General features: G+C 37.4%; 1 protein-coding gene across 3 annotated transcripts in view; it reads right to left on the bottom strand.

Annotated features, from left to right (window-relative positions):
• LOC132395410 (enhancer of polycomb homolog 1-like) overlaps nucleotides 1-21,876 on the bottom strand; it is a 189,795-nt gene that overhangs the window by 6,471 nt on the left and 161,448 nt on the right. For all 3 annotated transcript variants that reach the window (XM_059971956.1, XM_059971955.1, XM_059971954.1), the window contains 3 exons: nucleotides 4,414-4,532; nucleotides 3,197-3,332; nucleotides 1,256-1,625 (listed from right to left, as the gene is read on the bottom strand). In XM_059971956.1, coding sequence (XP_059827939.1) covers nucleotides 1,256-1,625; nucleotides 3,197-3,332; nucleotides 4,414-4,532 — 625 coding nt within the window. The remainder of the gene's footprint in view (nucleotides 1-1,255; nucleotides 1,626-3,196; nucleotides 3,333-4,413; nucleotides 4,533-21,876) is intronic.

Genomic DNA, 21,876 nt, shown 5'->3' with positions numbered 1-21,876 from the left:
TGCAGATCATCCTGGATGCACAAGTTCTACAGGGCAAAGGTCAGAGGCATCCCAGTGTTCTAGTATATAAGTCACAAAATGTAAACAATTTGATAAGTAGGAAAATGGTGTATCAGCCTATATAGTGAGGAAATTAGTGTTTTAACTATAGTGTGGTCTTGTTCCAGTTGTACAGACCACACTCAGAATAATATGTACAGCTTTGGTCTATTTAACTAAAAATAGGATATTGTAGCATTGGAGGCAACCCAAAGGAGATTCACTAGACAAATTCCTGGGACAGGGTATTGTCCTAGAAAGAAAGGTTGAACAGTTCCAGTCTATATTTCTTGCAGTTTAAAAGAATGACCATATTCAAACATAAAAGATATGTGGGCTTGATGGGGTAGATACTGAGGTATTTTCGCTGGTGGGAGAGTTAAAGGGGTCATAGCTGCAAAAATAAGGTTAGTCATAGTCACTTAAAATTGAGGGGCACAGAAATTTCTTCTGACAGAGGATAACAAATCTCTTGAATACAGTACTCTGCTTCAAGCATTGTGAAAGCCAGATATGTTTGAAGTGGAGATATATTAATACTTGACAAATCAAAGAATTCATGGTTATGGGGAACTGGTACAGATTTTTCCTCCATGATTATTTGAGCCCAACATCAATTTCTGTAGTGAGTAGTGTTTTCATGCACATGGTTGAGACCAGTACACAGAAGCAATAGAAATGTTACAATGATTAATCGCAATCAAATGGAGATCATTCTTGCAATTAAATGCATTCCATTAAAGAAGCAGATTGCATTTTCTATGAATCTGAGAATTATGAGGAATGTTGCAACTGGGTGACAGACTGAAACGATGACTCCAATTTGTAAAAGGGCTGCATGATTGGTAATTAAAGGGAAAATCTGTAAATTAAACATATAGTATTTGTAGAGGGGAATTATTATAACTAAAGACTTTCAGAATTTCTTACCTTTAATAAATCCCACTGGTTTCACATATTTATCTCCCCCTCCCCACCCGACCCACTATCAGCTATAGGCAATGCTAGATGGGGAGAGTGCTTGAATGTAAAAAGTTACCATCCAGACAATTAATCTTTACTACAGCACACATGGAAACAAGCTGTTAAGGGCATACCTTTTCTTGTAAAACTGAACCAACTTGAAACCAAGCCTTGAATATTAAATTACAACTACTAACTTTGAGAATGTTTTTTTTAAGAACTTAAGAGATCTCAATTTGAGAATAGAGCTTACCTTGGTACTCCGTCCATGGATGTGGAGCCTGTAACCTTGGGCATCTGACAATTTGCTGCTGAAGCCAGTTTTAAGGCAGCTGTTGGAACATTATTTAAAGTTCGTGGTATATGACGTGCATTCAGACTGGTGACAGAATTAACAGCAGCTACTGAGCTGGGTACACCTATGCGAAGGCTGTTGCCAAGCAAAACCTGAGGACTTGAGTTCATAGTATTTCCATGGTGACTCAGTGCACTATGGGAAGTTGCTGTCTGTGTGTTGCTGCAGGAAGGCAGTAAGGTTGAACCTGCTGCTGATGATGACGATTGACTGGTTTGTACAAGTGCTGTAGGTGTGGTACTAGTGAGGTGTAAGCCCTTGTACGATCCTGTAAATAAAAATAAAACAGAACTAGAACATTTGCATGATCTCAAGATCAGGGCAAGAAACAATCAATGAAATGATCTGAATTAATGTTGGTGTATTTGCATTTGGGAAGGCATTATGACCCACAAATTCATATTTCATCTATTTCACTGCACACTAAAGGAGTATGTGCCACTGAAGGTTAAAGCAAGCAAATATATCAAATAACACAACAAAGTCCCAATTACATTTGTTCTGCCTTGTCGAAGGATTAAGGAAAGGCTTTTAAAAGCTTTGTCACATTCAAGTACTGATAATACTCAGAAAGGTTCAAAGACTGGGCTCCTCCAGAAATGTGATTATTGTTTTCTCAGAGCATTTGTCAATGAATATCTCTAACATGTAATTCCCCAAACCCCCAAGATAAAATACTAAGCCTACATTTAAAAAGGTCATTGCTGCAAAGCATGATTTCCACAAGAGATTCTACAGATGCTGAAAATCCAGAGCAACACACAAGATGCTGGAGAAACTCAGCAGGTTTTCTGGTTACCTGCTTGCTTCTTTCAAACAAGAACAGTTCCAATTCACCAATCTTTAAGTAGCAATTTTATTCCCCAAGTTCAATCAAACCCAGCACAATTAAATTGCATTTTATAGTATTTGTCTGCTGATCTTCCATTTTTAAATTAGATGTCTGAAGTTGGGATGGAAAACTAATTTAAATACTGTTTAAGCATTATACAGGGTATACCATTACAGAAATGAAAATAAGCTGCTCTTAAAAATTGTAAAACATGCATGAAATCTTTGAGCGGTTAAAATAAAAATGGCTGTAATTAGCTGAAGGTATGAATAGCATCAGTTGTTAAACATGCCTTTAGTTGGCTGTAATTTAACAGTTACTTTGTGAAGTGTTCTTCAGGCTAAATGGGCAAGATTCAAGTCAATGATATGTTTAGCCTCTAACCAAATTTGCCTGCTGGTTAGTGCTTTATTTTTGTCATAGTGGAAGGGCAAAGCTTTTGGGACATTAAATTATACTCCAACACAGGTTGCTATATTGTTTATATGTAAGTAAATGGAGAACAATTAGTCTCACTCTTATAATATTTAGCTTCATTTGACACACATACATTGAAATATAGTGAAATGTATCACTTGCATCTCCAACCAACGCAATCTGAAGATGTGCTTCAAGCGCAACACAACATGCCCATATATTTTTGGAGTGTGGAAGGAAATCACAGTGCCCGGAGGAAACTTGTAGTCACAGGCAGAACATAAAATTCCTTATAGACAGTGGCAGGAATTGAACCTCAATCACCGACTGTGGTTGTAAAGTGTTGTGCTAACTACTACACTACTATGCCAACCACAGCAATGAGCTTGAAGTATTTTTCTCCACATTTGAATGCCAAAAATATAGCAACCATATTAAAAAAAAGTTACTCAATATAGTCAAAAGGCTGGATGAGAATAACAAATTCTCTATAATGTAAATTTTAACATATTCCTTTACATTTCTGAAAATATGATCTCTCTCTCCATTCACCTCCAAAAGTATTTCATTTTGTGATCATCTAGATTTACCTGAGGCTTGGAGGACACCATTGATTCCAAGCACTGCCTCCTCCTTTGCTTTGAACGCCATCAGTTGTTCAGATGTCATTAAAGCCGAGGCTGCAAATTGTGCGCTGACTGAATCCAATGTTTTTGAAACAGAACCCTGTTGTATAAGAAATTATACAATAAATAAGAATTATTGTAAACAAATGTAATTGATTTTTAAATAGATCACCACGTCAGAAATATTTCTATTGTTTGTATTCTATGAAATTTATGCAGAACTAAGTAATTATGAACATATGGTTACTGTCTAATTTCATTTAATATTCAAAGATCATAGAAATGATGACGGAGTTCTGAGATGACTTTTGCTGCACGTTTTCCATTGCTTCAACAGGCACTTTTTTTTTTGGCAGCATTGAGCTCACAGTCAAAAATAACATTGCTGAAAGCTGCAGCAATTGCCCCACTTGTACAAGAATATGCACAGTCTTCCAAAATATTAATTTATACACTACTTCACTGCCTAACAAAACAGTTCCTCTTTTTAATCACGATTTAAGTGACAATTCTAATCCTGAAAATATAACTTCTCCAATCTTGCCGCAGTAGTGAATTAAAAACTGATTATACATCAATATAGATACAATTTCAATTGTCAATCAAACCCAAGTTTCTGTATTTCTCTACTGTTAATAATTCACCTTGACACAATTTCCTTCAAAGTTTTGTATAATATAAAGTTATCAATCTTAAGTCACATGTAACAATAGAAGTTTTTGTTATGATACTGTATTTAAAGTACAGTTGGCCCTCCTTATCTGCGGGGGATTGGTTCCAGGATCCCCCGCGGATACCAAAAAATTGTGGATGCCCAAGTCCCTTTATATAAATGGTGTAGTATTTGCATATAACCTATGCACATCCTCCCGTATACTTTAAATCATCTCTAGATTACTTATTATACCTAATACAATGTAAATGCTACGTAAATAGTTGTTATACTGTATTGTTTCAGGAATAATGACAAGAAAAAAGTCTGTATGAGACGCAAAGCGAACAGTGCTCAAGCAACAAGTGCTGGAGAGAGAACTTCTGGGTTTTCCCGATCTGCAGTTGGTTGAATCCGCACATGCGGAACCCGTGGATCAGGAGGACTGACTGTATACTTTTTTTAAAAAAGTAAGAACAATTCAATGTCACACAGTTGCTAAAGTAGTATTTAATTGAACAGTGCTTACCTGTGAAGAATTGGAGCCTGAATTACTATGTGCTAGCTGCTGCTGAATCTGTGCAAGTTGTTGTTTCTGCATCAGTACTAGTTGCTGTTGATGTTGCTGGTATTGTTCTGCTGTAAATGCTGAACACAAATCAATTTATTAAGGCAAATTTGATGCAAAAGTAAAACTGATGCAAGAAGCATCTGCCATTTTCAGAAACATCTGGACTCTAAACATAAGTGCACCAGAATCAACACTTTTGTAAATATTGCTTTGATATGGTTACCAGGATAGTTTTTCCGAAAGCAATTTAGCAAATTAACCTGTCATCTCTGTACAACTAGATTTAATTTACACATCTGATTATGAAATGGGTATTAAATATTCTGGAGAGTAGGGAAAGAGAACACCAAGACAAAAAACACACATTAAAAACCTGCTGATTAGAATGACCTTCATACAAGTTACTGCAACCACTGAGTAAACATAAAATCCCATCAGTTAGTCCTCATCAAATTAGGAGTAATCAACTAATACTTGGGATGTTATGGGATCATAAATTAAGTTCTAACATATGAATTTTTCATATTTGTCTAATCTACCTTTGTACTATTTTTCAACATTTTCCCCATATCCCTCAATTCCTTTAATAACGAGAGATGTATCCCTTTGTTTTGAGAACACGATTGTTCCATGACCAGGATACAGAATTCCAAAGAATCACCAAATGAAGAAATTTCACCTCGTTTCAGCCTTAAGACTTTTCTTGTTCCTAAAGCCTGCTTCCTGATGCAAGGTTCCTCAGTCAGGAAACAATACTATTTCTCAAAAGTTTAGAATCAGCTAAATCAATAAAATAGACCATGAATAATTTCTTTCCTCCTCGACCTTTCATTCCTCAAAGCACCTCTCTGGTCATAACTCAACCTCAGAATGATCCATTGACTCCCATTCTTAACAGTTTTCAATTCTCTTAAATATATTCCTCCCAACTCTATGTGCTTTAACCTCGTTAACCAACCTCCTGTGTTCAACTTTCTGAAATCCAAATACACATCTACTGGCTCCTTCTCATCACTTCTGTCATATCCTAAAAAATTAATGCCAATTCTACTCAATCCTATTACTTTTTTCAAGGTGTCTTATTAACACATTCTTTATCATAAATCCCAGCATTCCCCCCACCATAGATTTCTTTCCTTCCTTAAATAGTGGGGCCACCTTTGCTAACACCAATTCACAATCTAAGAAACTGATAAAATATAATTACCAGACCATCAATCTTTAAAGGGCCATCCTTCAATTTTTTTAAGACATTAATCACCAAGTTCCCGGAATTCTCAGCTTTCAAGCTCAACAACCTCACTAACAGAGCTTTTTGAGAAAATTGTTTGAATTAATGTAAATACTGTGCATTAAAAAGGAAGCTGAGGAAATGTAAACAAAGTCACCTTGAATTTGCTGTTAAGATTACAGTCATGCAGATGACATCATTCTAAACTAAGTAAAAGAGTAGCACTTCGAGTCATTAGAATTTCAGTTGTATTTTATGCATCATTTAACAACTCATTAAAATGCAGAGAGTTGTGATTGGCTTTCTACCCACTCACAGAAAGCACAAGATGTTTGTTCTTCATTCAAGTAGAATCTTGTAGCACTATCCCTCCATGTACTGCAATTCGCTTATCAATGAAACAGGTCTATGGCAAATATTTCTCTGGCCCTACACTCATTTCTGGAGCATCTGGACAATAAAGACACTTATATTAACTTGTTTTTACTATTGACTACAACTCCACCTTCAATACTATTATTCCAAACTTGTAAACCTGACCAACAGACTACAATCAGTAGAGATAGAAAGCAACACTTCTGCTCAATTACCTTCAGCACTGGTGCCCAAAACATTGTCCTCAGCCCCCTCTAATTCCTGTACACTCACAACTATGTGGCTAGATTCTGCTTTAGCTCCATCTACAAGTTTGCAAGTGACACTACCACAGTGTCCCATATCTAAAATAACAATGCAAGAGTACAGGAAGGAGATGGAGTCAAGTGACACTGGAGTCACGACAACCATCTCTTTCTCAATGCCAGCAAAACAAAAGAACTGGTCGTTGACTTCAGAAAGGGGTGGCACACATACTGCTGTTTACATCAATAGTTCTGAAGTCAGAGTTAAGAGCTTCAGACTCCAAGGAATAAATATCATCAAATAGCCTATCCTGCTCCAACCATGCTGACACTGCAGCCAAGAAAACTCACTAGCACCTCTTACTTCATCAGGTGATTAAAGAAATTTGGCATATTCCCTTTGACACTCAGCAATTTTTAAATCTGTGAATCATAGAAGGCGTCCTATCCAGATGCATCACGACCAGATTTGCCAACTGCTTTGGCTATGACCACAAGAAGCTGCAGGGAGATGTGGACAGGTCAATCAGTATTTCCTCCTCTCTCTCCATGGCCTCTATAACCACATCTTGATTCTTAATAAAGCAGCCAGTATCCAGGAGCCCACCCCCCCCATTGACAATCTCTCCAACCCCTGTACTTAGGCAGAAAATACAAAGCCTAAAAGCACGCACCAGCAAGCTCAAGGACAGAGACTATCCCACTATTCTAATTCTAATGAATGGTTCCCTATATGATTAAAATGGACTCTAATGTCACAATCTATTTTGTTATGGTTCTGCATCTGTTTACCGGTGCTGCACTTTTTCTGTATTGTAACTCTTTATTCTGCACTCATATTGTTTTATCTTGTGCGACCTCAATGCACTGTTGTAATGAATTGATCTGTATAGACAGCATGCAAATTTTCCTCACTCCGAATCCGTACATAAACAGATTTATATCAACAAATCTTCTAACCTAATTATTGCCAAATCAGTGTACATATAACAAGCTAACCTGCATGAGCTGTTAGTTTCATTATAATTGTATTCTTAAGTGGCCCACTACTGAAACACTCATTAATGCCTGTTACCACTAGACTTGTGAATTTCTGGTCATTATTCTAACTCCCAGTTAAGCAATACATTAAATTTTAAATCTTATTCCTCAAGACCCATCTGTCCACACAGCCTCACCAGTTTCTGGTAATCTTCCCAGCCCCGAGATCAATGTACTTCTGTTCAAACTTCCAGACCATACTTGATTGAACTGCTTCATCTACTGCCGAGTTGCTTTCAGTTATCAAAGCTCTAATTTGCAGCCTCAAGATGAAGATATGTCACCCAAATGTCAATGCATCTATAACAATGACTTTTTGATAATCTGTTTTCAAGTGTCACAGCCATAGAACACTGCAGCACAGAAACTGGCCTGTGGTACGTCTAGACCATGCCAGAAGTGTCTTCAAGGTTTCAAGGCAGAGGGTAGCAACGGAAGGATTTTTAAAATTCCAAGCCTGCGACTAGGGGTGTACAAGGATCTGTACTAGGACCTTTGCAGTCTGCGATACAGTTTAACGATTTAGATACAGTGGAGGTATGATTAACAAATTTGTGGATGACATGAAAATGAATAGTATGCATAGCTGCATTAGCAGCAGTTATGGATCAGATAGAAAGTAGAAAATAGGCCTGAGAGCTGGAAGATAGAAATTATTGCTGACAAATGTGACATGTTGCATTTTGTGAAGTCAAATAGTAGGTAGGACATGTACTGTAAATGGTAAGGCATTGAGGAACACTGAAGAGAGAGACACAAGATCCCAAGTCCACAGGTCACTGAAAGTGGCAATGGGTGGAAAATGGTAAGGTAATACTTGGCATGCTTGCTTTCATAGGAACAAGATACAAGGGTTGGGACAATATGTTGTAACATTATACAGCATTGGTTAGGCTGCACTTAGAATACTGTATGGAGTTCTGGTTGTCACACAAGGAATTACATGTTAGTACTGGACAGGTTAGGATTTACTAAAATGTTGCCTGGATTGGAAGAACAGTAATGGAGAAGAGACTGATGGGCTGGGCTTGACTTTCATGGAATGAAAATGACTGAGGGCAAGTGCAGTTGTACAAAACTACAGTATTAGAGGCATGAACTTTTGCCCATGGTAGGGGCACAGCTTTAAGGAGAGGGGAAAGAGTTCTAAAGGGGACGTAAGGGATAAGTTCTTGGCTGAAATCAGGAATGCACCATCAGCAGTGATGGAGGTATTGGGTAATTAGTACATTTAAGCATTTTAAAAAGATAACTAGGCAAAGCATAAAAGAAAACAAGCCTATTGCCATGATGGCAATGGTAGGGTAGTAGTTAGCTGAACACCGTTACAGCTTGGGGAGTTCAGAGTTCAATTTCAGCATCATTCTGTAAGGAATCTGCATGTCCTCCCTGTGGAATGCATGGGTTTTCCTTGAGTGCTCCAGTTTGTTCCCGCATTCCAAAAATGTACCAGGTAGGTTAATTAGTCATTGTAAATTGCTCTGTGATTACGTTAGTGTCAATTGGAATTGTGGGGTTGCTGGGTACTGTGTGGCTTGAAGGGTCAAAAGGGCCTACTTCGCACTATATCAATAATTAATTTTAAAACAAGTAACTATAATGGGGAAAAATGGGAAGATGGGTAAAAAGGTTAGTATAGACATGGTGAGCTGAAGGACCTGAGAGCCTTTGATTGGTTGAAGAGATTATTGCTTCAATTACTCAAACACTTATGCTAACATTTTATGTACAAAAAGGGGGGGGGGGGAAATATCTCCTTTTTGAAAAAGGAGCTTAGATTCTAATATGAACCATGGCTAGTTATTAATTAATAAACCTGGCTGTTTTAAAGATGCAGCTTCTTGAATTGAGTAATATTCTATATCACACCATTCTTACAAAATGTATCATCCTATTTACTGTATGCACATTCAGATTTTAACAGGAATATTCCCAAACAGAATCATGAACCTCAGCCTTGGCACTAGTATCACACTGCATTTCTTTTCTAGCACAGTCATGGTTAGTTAGTCAAGACCAGTTGGATTGATCTCAATTGTGGGTCTGGTGAGTACTGTGCACAATGTGCACAGATGGAAGTAGGAATCTTTTTTGTACATGCATTTCATCTATGGTTGGGGAAAAAAGCTTTGGAAATTTTTCTTTGAATGAACCGATTCTGTCAAAGGCAGTATACTGGCACTTTTTAGTAGAAAAATGATTGAGTACATTATTTAGGAGTATAAAAATGATCTATAAAACTTTCAGATTAAAAATACCCACTAAAGTATCAATAAATGTTCACTAATAGCAGTAAAGCGCTGAACTCTTCAGACAGCATAAATGAAGCCACTAGTGCTCTATAGTTAGCAGCGGTTTAGAGGGATACGAGGCAAATGGAATTGGTTTACTTATTGCTGCAAGTACACTTTTCATTGCACCTGTGCATGCATACTTGTACTTGTGCAGATGACAATAAAAATTTGTCAGGTACCAAAGTCAGCATGGAAAGCTGGAGGGAAAGGCCCTCTCCATGCTGTATTATTTTGACTAACAGTGCTCAATCCAAACCATTACCTAGTCCGTTCACCACAGAAGTGGGTCTGAATGTGCAGAATTTATCCCTACACATGCAGACTAATATATGAAACTTTTAACAAACTATTGAAATTTCCAGTTCTCACTTTGCTCAAGAACATTATTAATGGACACCTTAATGACATATTCAAGGTTTTTCTTAATGTTTGAATCTAGAAATGTTCAGCAATGTGTACAAAATGCTCAAATGATTACCAAAGTGATGTCATGTTATCATGGTGTAGGTTTATGCATGGATGAATAACAGCTGCCAAATAGCAAGAAACACAAATGATTCACCTCTAAACTAATATTGTTGATGGGTTCTCAATGTGATCGCAAGGTCAGTTTCCACCCTGCAAGGAATGGTTGTCAGGTAGAACTTAGCTCACATTTTTCTTTGATTTCACAGAAACCAGAGCAAATGCAACAAACATGAGTTTTTTGCTGCAGCTTTAGGGCTGATGTACAATTATCTCTTTACTGTTGACTGCATTCTGGAGAACAGGTATAAACCACAGGCTTTCAATTCCAATGCAGTGTCAAATTCCATGCAAACCCCCCCCCCCCCCACAGGATTTCTCCCTTCAATTCCTTAATATTTAGTAGACCCATTGAAGTGTTGAGAATAAGACTTTTGCCATTCCAAACATTTGCAATGAACTCTTAACCACAGAAAATCTACATATGAAAATAGAACAAACAGCTCACCAAAATCAATATTTATCAAATAATCATGTGGGAAACTATTTTTGATTCTGTAAATTTCTAGTATTGAAATTTTGCTACCTTCTGTTTATTGGAATTCTGACTAATGGTTTGAAATTGCCACTAAACTGTTCATATCTGTCTACCTCAACTCTAAATAGCTGGTTTTAAATACTACTTAAAAACAAAAGGTTTAAGATAATACGGTATTATTTGTGGAGACAACGTCTGAGTTTTGGATGCAGTCTGTGTTTAAGCGGTGTTCACCTCTGAAACAATAGACAGTAGGTGTAGGCCATTCGGCCCTTCTAGCCAGCACCACCGTTCACTGTGATCATGGCTGATCATACACAATCAGTACCCCGTTTCTGCCCTCTCCCCATATCCCTTGACCCCGCTATCTATAAGAACTCTATCTAACTCTCTCTTGAATGCATCCAGAGACTTGGCCTCCACTGCCTTCTGAGGCAGAGCATTCCACATATCCACCACTCTCTGGGTGGAAAAAGTTTTTCCACATCTCTGTTCTAAATGGCCTACCCCTTATTCTTAAACTGTGGCCTCTAGTTCTGGACTCACCCATCAGCGGGAACATGCTTCCTAACTCCAACGTGTCCAATCCCTTAATAATCTTATATGTTTCAATCAGATCCCCTCTCATCCTTCTAAATTCCAGTGTATACAAGCCCAGTCACTCCAATCTTTCAACATATGACAGTCCCGCCATTCCAGGAATTAACCTTGCGAACTACGCTGCACTCCCTCAATAGCAAGAATGTCTGTCCTCAAATTTGGAGACCAAAACTGCACACAATACTCCAGGTGGGGTCTCACCAGGGCCCTGTACAGCTGCAGAAGGACCTCTTTACTCCTATACTCAATTCCTCGTTATAAAGGCCAGCATACATTAGCTTTCTTCACTGCCTGCTGTACCTGCATGCTTGATTTCATTGACTGACGTACAAGAACACCTAGATCTCGTTGTACTTCCCCTTTTCCTGACTTGACTCCATTTAGATAGTAATCTGCCTTTCTGTTCTTGCCACCAAAGTGGATAACCTCACATTTATCCACATTAAACTGCATCTGCTATACATTTACCCAACCTGTCCAAGTCACCCCGCATTCTCATAACATCTTCCTGACATTTCACACTGCCGTCCAGCTTTGTGTCATTGGCAAATTTGCTAATGTTACTTTTAATCCCTTCATCTAAATCATTAATGTATATCGTAAACAGCTGCGGTCCCAGTACCGAACCTTGCGGTACCCCACTGGTCATAGCTTGCCATTCCGTAAGGGACCCGTTAATCACTACTCTTTGTTTCCTGTCAGCCAGCCAATTTTCAATCCACGTCAACAGTACTCTGCCCCCAATACCATGTGCCTTAATTTTGCCCACTAATCTCCTATGTGGGACTTTATCAAAAGCTTTCTGGAAGTCCAGGTACACGACATCCACTGGCTCTCCCTTGCCCATTTTCATTGTTACATCCTCAAAAAACACAAGATTAGTCAAGCATGATTTTCCCTTCATAAATCCATGCTGACTTGGACTGATCCTTCTACTGCTATCCAAATGTGTCGTAATTTCCTCTTTTATAACTGACTCCAGCATCTTTCCCAACACTGATGTCAGGCTAATCGGGCTATAATTTCCTGTTTTCTCTCTCCCTCCTTTCTTGAAAAGCTGGACAACATTAGCCATCTTCCAATCAGCAGGAACTATTCCTGAATCTATAGAACATTGTAAAATGATTACCAATCCGTCCACGATTTCTAGAGCCACCTCTTTTAAGTACCCTGGGATGCAGACCATCAGGTCCCAGGGACTTATCAGCCTTCAGACTCAACAGTCTATCCAACACCGTTTCTTGCTTAATATAAATTTCCTTCAGTTCATCCTTTACCCAAGTTCCTTTGGCCACTATTACATCTGGGAGATTGTTTGTGTCTTCCCTAGTGAAGACAGATCTAAAGTACCTGTTCAACTCATCTGCCATTTCCTTGTTCCTCATAATAAATTCACCCATTTCTGTCTTCAACGCCCCAATTTTGGTCTTAACTATTTTTTTGCTATTCACATACTAAAGAAGCTTTTACTATCCTCCTCCTCAAACATATTGTCTAAGCATGTTTCAAAACATTTACAGATCTAATATCATTTCACTTTTAGAGAAAACAAGAGAAATTAAGGTGATTATCAAATTCTGAACTCAAGTACTTCATTAGTAGTTTTAGATGTTCTGAAGGGGTAACTAAAAAACTTTAGCCACCTGTTTTTAAATTGGTTATTATTCCTTGATAAAAGGAAATGAATAAACAAATCACTTAGAAATGGCTAGAGAAAGGGAGACAACAGCAAGAGACAGGGACACAAAAATAGTAAAGAAACAGTAAGCACAGGAAGTGATACAAGGAAACCAAAGGTATATCTGGTGATGCACATTCTGGATTTAATAGTTACTCTAAACTATGACAATATTCATAGACAGATCCAGTGGACATAATCAGAAGTGTCATGTTATGTTGGAATACATAAAAATTTAAAACAATACAAGTAATATGAGGAAAGGCTACACATTCCCTCACAACCATTTCTGCTTTATCATTATCACGGCTAATCTGATCTTGACAGCTCCACTTTCCTGTTGGTTCCTTATACTCTTTAGATTCTCTTATGACCAAAAAAGCCCATTTTGCTCCTAATGGATTTATTACTGGCATGGGCATTTAGATACAGTGAAGTCTTTTGTTTTGCATACTACCCAGAACAACATGTACCACAATTCAGCCTCCACTGTTCTGTAGTGAAGATGGCTAAACACCCAAGACCATCAAACGAATTCAACACCTCTCTCAAATTCAAATCTGAAATGAAATGAGTAGAAACAGAAAGACCATACAACTACAATTGTTGTAAAAACCCACCCCTACCAAGATCCAAGACAATCTGCACCTGCTGTATACGCACACCAAACATGCAGCAAACCACTCAGTCCAAAGGGAATTACAGCTCTCCAAATCATCACCCACATTTCATGATTGAAAAATATGTCTCCTCACACTGAGGTCACTAACTTACTGCAGGACCAGTATCATAATACAGCAGCACCCAGTCACACTTTTTTTTGTACTGTCTTTTTTATCCTGTACACTCACTGATATTAAGTAAATATCATTAAGTATATCCATCAGCCACAATATCTTTAAACCATTAACTCAAACAATATTGGGCAAGTCAATTGTTATTATCACCTTATTAACACATGATTATGCATCATTAAGCTCTTATCCTCTCTAACTCTAAGTGATATCAATTACTGAGCAAGAGTGTTTTCCTGACCAACCAATTAAGATAATATATGGAAAGCAGTTGCAGCAACTAAATCCTGTTATATACATTTAAAGCTAAGCAACAGAATAAATAACATTGACCACAGTGGTGTATGCTTTTATCATTGACTGATGATTTATTTAGGAAAAAAATTCTTGAATTTTGACTCAGCAGAATGTTAAGTTAAAGTCAATGCTTATTCACAATAAAAAATGGTTTTATTTTAACTTTGATCTCTACTTTTATTGTATCTTAATAGGATGGCATTACTTATCATTCTTTACTGGAAGATAGTTATGAAGGATCTCTACCCTTGTATTTTATCAGGAAAGAGTACACACACCCTTAATGACTAGATTTGGATCAGAGCATACCAACTAGCTTATTACAAGATTACACAATATTACATAATGATATTGTGTAATAGCTTACACAAGATTATTAGGAGGGCAGGGGAAATGAAAATAAAAAGCAATTTTGGGGTGCAGTGGAGTAAAAGAGTAAGCAAAATGCAGTTTGAGATGGGAATCGGAAAGTGGTATAAACACAATGGTAATAGCACAAGCATTGGAGAAAAATCTAATGTGGTGGAAGAAAGCAACAAGATAAAGGTGATGGAAATTAATGGGAGAAAAACATGGTTAATGAACAGTTGATATTCAGCACATTAAATGAAAAGAATAGGACACCTTAGCATCAAGAGATTGAAAATAAAAAACAGATGCTAAAATTTAAAACAAAAACAGAAATGATAAAAAATAATCAAGTCTGTCCACATCTGTTGAAAGAGAAATGGAATCAGTTTAGGGTTGGAGATCTTTCTTCAAACACAGAAGATTCAACTCATTATGCTTTTGATAAGTTATTGAGAAAAGAGGGTTGCCAATAATGCAAGTTACCCAAAGAGCAAGTTTGATGATATCTTCAGTTAATAAATAACAGTGCAAATTAAAAAAATCCTTCCCCTTAATTTTTGTAAAAATAGTAAAATGTGAAAAAGTATCTCATACTTTCCCACCACACATGATGAATAGTCTTGTTGGGCTTCCACCTGATAACTGTTACGATCACAGACTGCCATCTTCATCAGGGATGATGCAATGCGTAAGTCTAGTCTGGTGGTTTTTATTGTCCATCCCTTCTGATTAGTTACTCATCCAACATGAATTTCACTGCCTCACCTTGTTTACAATTGAATTCCAGTTCTTACTTACAGTGAGACCTTCATCTTCGTTAAAATTAATCTCCTCTAGTTTTATTTCAATGGCTTCATCAGGCAATCCCAAAAGCCACTGATGTGGCACAATAGTTTTGTGCCTAAGCCAAACCTATGGCCACTACGGATGCAATGTTCTGCCGCCGCCTACTTCTCTGGGTAACCCCAATGGATACACCTCCTGTGCTACTTGATGGGGGTTTCGACATACACTGCTCCGCATTCACAGGGAATTCTGTCGATGGGATGCCCAGGCATCATCTCTGATGAAGATGGCAGAGTTTGTCATCAAAATGTTGGTTAAAATCAATACCCGTATCTGGCTAGAAGCCTAAGAAGAATTGATTCTAAAGTGTTCTGATAATGGGCATTTATCAATGTTTTTCAATTTTCAGGTCCCTCCTCAATCTATGTGCTCCGAGAAGAATAAGTTTCTCCAGTTACCGCTTGACTGAGATGTAATTCTATGCAAACCTCTTTCTACCATCAAGTGGCACTCACATCACCAAATTCTGGCTTTACTACAACTTCCTGGTATTTTCACTGTATGTCTATCTATAAAGTGTAGAATGCATATTTGTGTGCTGGGGAGAGTAGGATGGGATCTGATTGGATGGTAGCACTTTAGTTTTGGGGAAAAGCAGAAGCATAAAATTATGAGAGGCTTAGCTAGGATGGAAAGTCAAAATCTTTTAACCCGAGTAGAGATATCAAAAACAAAATGGCACAGTTTTAAGGTCACAGGCAGGAGATTTAAAGGGGACATTATGGGCAAGTTTTTGTTTTAAACAGTAGTTGATATCTGAAGCATACTGCCAGAGATGGTGGTGGATTCAGATTCAATTGTTGTATTTAAGAAGTACTTAGATAAACATGGTCATAATGCAGACAGCAAAAAGTTGACATGGATGTGGCGTACCGAAGGGTTCAATTCTAGGCTATACGCACCTGACTACGAGATCTCATATTCCTGCAAGACCTTCAAAACCACAACTGTATTACCACTCATTTGCCCCCCCCAAAAGCATTTAGCTCATTTCATGGAGTAGGGGAGACAGATACTGGAATCTGGATTAATAAAGATATGCTGGAGGAACTCAGTGGATTGAGCAGCATCCATAGAAAGAAATGCTGACCTGAAACAATGACAATTCCTTTCCTCTCACAGATGATAGTCAACCCAGAGATTCTCCAGCAGATTGTTGTGTCAGTTCATTTCACATCCTCTATATGTTTGCCATTTCATTTTATTTGTATCTGCCTGATTATAATTTTCATCATTGGAAGATATAACTGCATACTGCTCTCCAGACTGAAGAGCATCCATTCACTACTATCCTCTATTTCTCAACCACTTCGGAGCTCATGTTGCTAATATCATTTCAATATCATAGATTTCAAAATTTTAAGGACTTTACATTCTTTTTTAAAGGTTAGTAAACACAGAACAGTACAGCACAGGAGAAGGTCCTTTTTGGCCCACGATACCTGCGTTGAGAATGAGGCAAATTTAAACTAATCCCAACTGTTCACACATGGTCTTTATTGCCCTATCCTCCGCCTAAGTGCTTCTTAAACACTTCTGTACCTGCTTCCATTACTTCTCACGGCAGTGCATTCCAGGCACGTACCACATTGTACTTGGCTTGTAAAACTCCTTTAAATCTTTTCTCTCTTTTTTTGAGTTCTCTATTCCACATTAAATCATAACACCATAAGATATAAAAACAGTATTAGGTCATTTGGCCCATTGAGTCTGCTCTGCCATTTCATCATGGTTAATCCATTTTTCTGACCAGGCCCAATTTCCTGCCTTCTCCCCATACCCCTTCATGCCCTGACCAATCGAGAATCTCTCAACCTCTGCCTCGGCCTCCACAGCTGCCTGTGGCAATGATTTCCACAGATTCACCACTCTCTGGTTAAAGAAATTCCTCATCTCCGTTCTAAACAGATGCCCTTCTATTCTAATAAAAACACAAAATGCTGGCGGAACTCAGCAGGCCAGACAGCATCTATGGGAGGAGATAGTGACAATGTTTCGGGCTGAAACCCTCCATCAGGAACAGCCTGAAACGTCGTCACTACCTCCTCCCATAGGTGCTGTCTGGCCTGCTGAGTTCTGCCAGCATTTTGTGTTTTTATTTATTTCCAGCATCTGCAGATTCACTCTTGTTGCCTTCTATACTAAGGCTGTTTCCTCTGGTTCTACACTCTCACACTATAGAAAACATCCTCTCCACATCTACTCCATCAAGGCCTTTCAACATTCGATAGGTTTCAATTATTCTGCTTGATTTCCTATTAATAATCCATATTTATTAGGTATACTATTCTATTTACATAATGCTTATTTCACATAGTATTTCTTTGTAAAAACTGTATGTAAAATACACCATAACATTGACTTTATATATGAAAAAATACAAAGACTTTTGCAGTTGAGCATTCTAAGCAATTAGGGCAAAAGCAATGAGCAATTACTATCACTGAATGCTCCTTATACGTTCCAAGTAGATAAATGAAAAGTGTAAACTATATCATGTTTGGAAGCATTTATTAGGTATGGTTAAAATGCGAAGTGTTCAATTAGCATTCAGACAGAACCTAAACTCATATTTGACTAAAATGATAAACTGAGTGCACAAGATGTCAGCAGAATATGTCTAGTCGAATAGGTCAAGGTATCCAATTTTCCCAGCAATTCTAGCATGAGTCAATCAAAAGCTTGGGAGAGAAAAATCAAAGATGCCTTGAGACAGATCAATTTGGTAAAAAGCATAATGAAAGGTTCAGAACTGGACAAATTACAAACTACTACAGAATTTCAATTGGCGGCATGGCAAATACGAATCTCAATTGGCACAAATAGTCAGAACCCAACTCTCTATACAAAAAGAAACATTTGCTAACAAGTCCAAATTCACCCCCAAACCTGGGAAATATAAATATCATGCACAACAAACGAGCCTTAAACTAAACCAGAATACTGAAAGAGGAATATATAGTCTGGCAGCTTATTTCTTCAAATATTTAAAGCCAAAAATTACTAGCTTAACATTCATGTTATTAAGCAACATACAGAACTTTCTTATCCAATTAAATGAACACTGATACTTAATGTTAGTACCAAATATTTATAAATCTGTCATTACTAGTTTGTAATAGCTCACAAAACATTATGTATAAATTGCCCAAAAAAAACCCCAAATACACAGTAAAAACAAAACCAACATCTCATCTCTATACTTGAATATTCTAATTTTGGGCTGACAAATTGAGTACCTTTGATTTTGTTGTGAGCAGTAAACCAATTAATCACAACTTAAGTAACTATCCTAAAATTAGTTAAGTGGGTCCTGATCAATTGGTGAGAATAATACTTCAACCTAAGTCAAGGTTAATATATTGTCATCCACTGATTCGAAAAAGTCTGGCAACTGAGGCAAAGACTTGAATTTTGTTTTTCCTTTCAGGCTGCTCTGCCTTTCTATAATACCTTCAGCGATACCTCTCCCACTTTTCAATACCAAGATACTGCAAAATTACTTACCAACATTTCACAATGCTCAAAGAAACATTTTGCTATTACTAATGTTAAAAAATTGTTTCCAACTGCATCTTTCTGAAATACCCAAAAGACTTTGTTACTCTCCCATTCTCTTCACCCTACTTCAGAATTTTTCCTGAAGGCTGCCATGAATGACACACTGGCATAGAAACAGTTCAGCAATTATAATACTCTGAGCTCAACTGCCTCTGCAAGAAAGAAAATTCTTGATGGACTCATTGTTCTCGTATATCCTTTCTTTGAAATTTTAACCTTCAAGTATTTCATTCCATTGAGAACAAATTTCCCAAAATCCACTGAACACTATTTTAACCAGAACACAAACATAACAGCAGTACAGCACCTTACAAATACACAAACATTTCAACTTATCACGAGCCTCTCTACTGGTGGATTCCTTCCTCTGCTGTTCAAAAAGATGTGCTCACAATTTCCAGGCACTAATAACCCTGTAATGAGGACTCAGTTATAATCGTGGAAAAATTCAATCTCATGAGCCACTACTACAGTGTAGTGAAGTGTATAGCCATGCAATGTGGTAGAAGGAATAAAGGTGTAGACTATCTTCTAATCAGGGAGCAAATTCAGAAATCGGAAGTGCAGAGGGACAGCACAATTCCCTAAAGGTCAACTTGCAAGTTGAGTCAGTAGTAAGGAAAGCAAATTCAAATGTTAGCGTTCATCTTGAAAGGGCTAAAATATAAAAGGATACAATGCTGAGACTTTATCAGGCTGCATTTGGAGTATTGTGAGCAGTTATCTCAGAAAGGATGTGGTGGCATTGGAGAGGATCTAGAGGCTTAACAGTATAAGAACACTACCACCCAGAAGTGGCCCATGCTACTGACAACCTGGACTTAGAAATATATCACTATTCATTTACAGCTGTTACAGCAAAATTCTCAAACTCTTGATTCAAGATAGCAGTTCACTACCATCACATCTCAAGGGCTAGAGATAGACAACTAAATGCAGGCTTAGCCTAAAGCCCATATCCCTTGAATGTATATTTTTGTTTATAAAAAAAAGTTACCTTCTGTCTCAATCACAAACAATTGAGATGGAATACTCATTTGTCTGATCTCCAAAAAGGAGCAGGGCACAACGCTATACTAAACATTTTCTCAGTGACAAGCACAGTACAAGAAATGTACTGCTGAAATTCACCAAGGCTACTTTGAGAGCACCTGCCAGATCTACAGCCTCTACCTTCAGGGCTAACAAGAAATGCAAGTACAAGTACTCTTTTAAACAGCACACCAGAATTGAACAAAATCACTGACAAATTCAAATTCTACAACTATGAAAATACCTTCACGAGAAGGATTGCAAAGTTTAAGAAAAACAAAACCCATATCTTTTCAGGGGCTTTTCAGTAATTGACAAAAATCACTGGTCATTCTGGTGAAGTTAAAATGTCACACACCGCACACCTTTTCAGGTTAGTTACGAAGGCATTAGTATGCACATCAATCTGCAAATATCATATTTTACTCAAAAGAATGCTCATCTCAATTCCCAGCTCAAGCTTTTAATGTAATAAAAATACTCACATTAAAAAGGAATAAAAACAAAAAATATTTTTGATTAATGGAATATAATCAAGTTCCAAGATGGGACAACAGCTTTACCTAAGCCTAATTTCAGATGGATCCACTCCAACTGAGGAAAGTTGCACCAATTCATTGCAAACCTGAAAACTTCTGTGATCATGGGTAATATATTTCACAAAATGAAATTGAGAAAGCAATTTCAAGTACTCCAAATTAAGAGTAATTTATAGCATTTTTTTTACATTTGAAATAGAAATAGCACATTTGGTTATTGATAGTTATGGTGCTTCATGCATTAAAATAAACCCATAAATAGTTAAGGACAATAGTTAAGGAGGTGCAGCTTTTTCCAACATAATTTCTTCAGTTATTGTTAGAACACACAGGAATCTGGAAAATCTTTAAATACCAACTGTAAACCTCCATGGTCTCTGGCTATAGTCATGGAAATTCAGAATGTCATCTAACTTTATTTTAGAATTAATTTGACTATTGCAAGCTTCGTGATGCCATCCAACTTTAAAAATTTATTTTATACATTTATGGATATCCTGCATTCAAGACTATTAGCTATTTTCTTTCTGAAATGAAACTGCATTGAAAATGTGTAACAAACTTTCTGCTGCAGTATTCTTGGGTTTAGGAACATCAAATACTTCAGAAGTAATTTATAAACTCTTCACAAGATTCTAGTTCAACTTTTATTTTCTTCACCTTTGATTACAAAATTGCGCAAGTGTCCAGCTCAATGTTTTGGAATTAAATCTAGTTAATTACTGCTGCTTAGAAAACAATATTGCAAAGTGCTTTACAATCAATAAAGCACTCGATGTAGGCACTGCTTGTAATATACAAAATATGCAGGCTCTCAAAAACAACACTGTTGGTGGAGATAAACATTGGGACAGAATTGAAGGATGACTTTCCTACTCTTGAAAGCAGGATTATTAATAACCAGCCACCTGTAAATGAAATTTGGTTTAACATTCCATTGGAATTTCGGACATCTGACAGGGCAATAGAATAGTATTCCAGGACCCCTTCAATACTGAAATTTAGAGTAAATGGTAAAACTTCACCATTTATTCACTCCCTTTAAAAACATGTAATAAATCAGCCATGCAAATCCTGGCTTCAATGTGTACTTATTCTAAGAGCACCGAAGTCTGATGTAAATGTTGATTTCCTTTGGTATGCTAGAATTAGAGAATTAAACCTCTATTGCAATTCTGACATTTCTTCCCCTTTCATGATGCAATTGATGAAAGACAAAAAAAACATTAGTTCCAGCTAGGCAGTGATCATTCTCCAACAAGCGAGAGTCTAACTTTCAGCTCTGACATTACCAAAAACATTCTGGGGTTTAACAGTGACAAAAGAACTCAACGGTACTAGGTACAAAAATACCGTGCTTAAAGAAATAGGTAGAAGGCAAGTATCTCAGTAGGCAACTCAACTCACATTCTAAAGACTTTCTACCATCACCTAGGGACAAGTCAGGAGTATGATAGAATACAACCCAAATGACATTCAAGAAGCTTGACACTGCACTGAACAAAGCATTACACTTGTTTGGGACCAGATATAC

The sequence above is a fragment of the Hypanus sabinus genome, chromosome 6 (genome assembly GCF_030144855.1).
Source record: "Hypanus sabinus isolate sHypSab1 chromosome 6, sHypSab1.hap1, whole genome shotgun sequence".
NCBI lineage: Eukaryota > Metazoa > Chordata > Chondrichthyes > Myliobatiformes > Dasyatidae > Hypanus > Hypanus sabinus.
The sequence above is the reverse complement of the archived record's forward strand: the minus strand, read 5'-3'. Positions and strand labels throughout refer to the sequence as shown.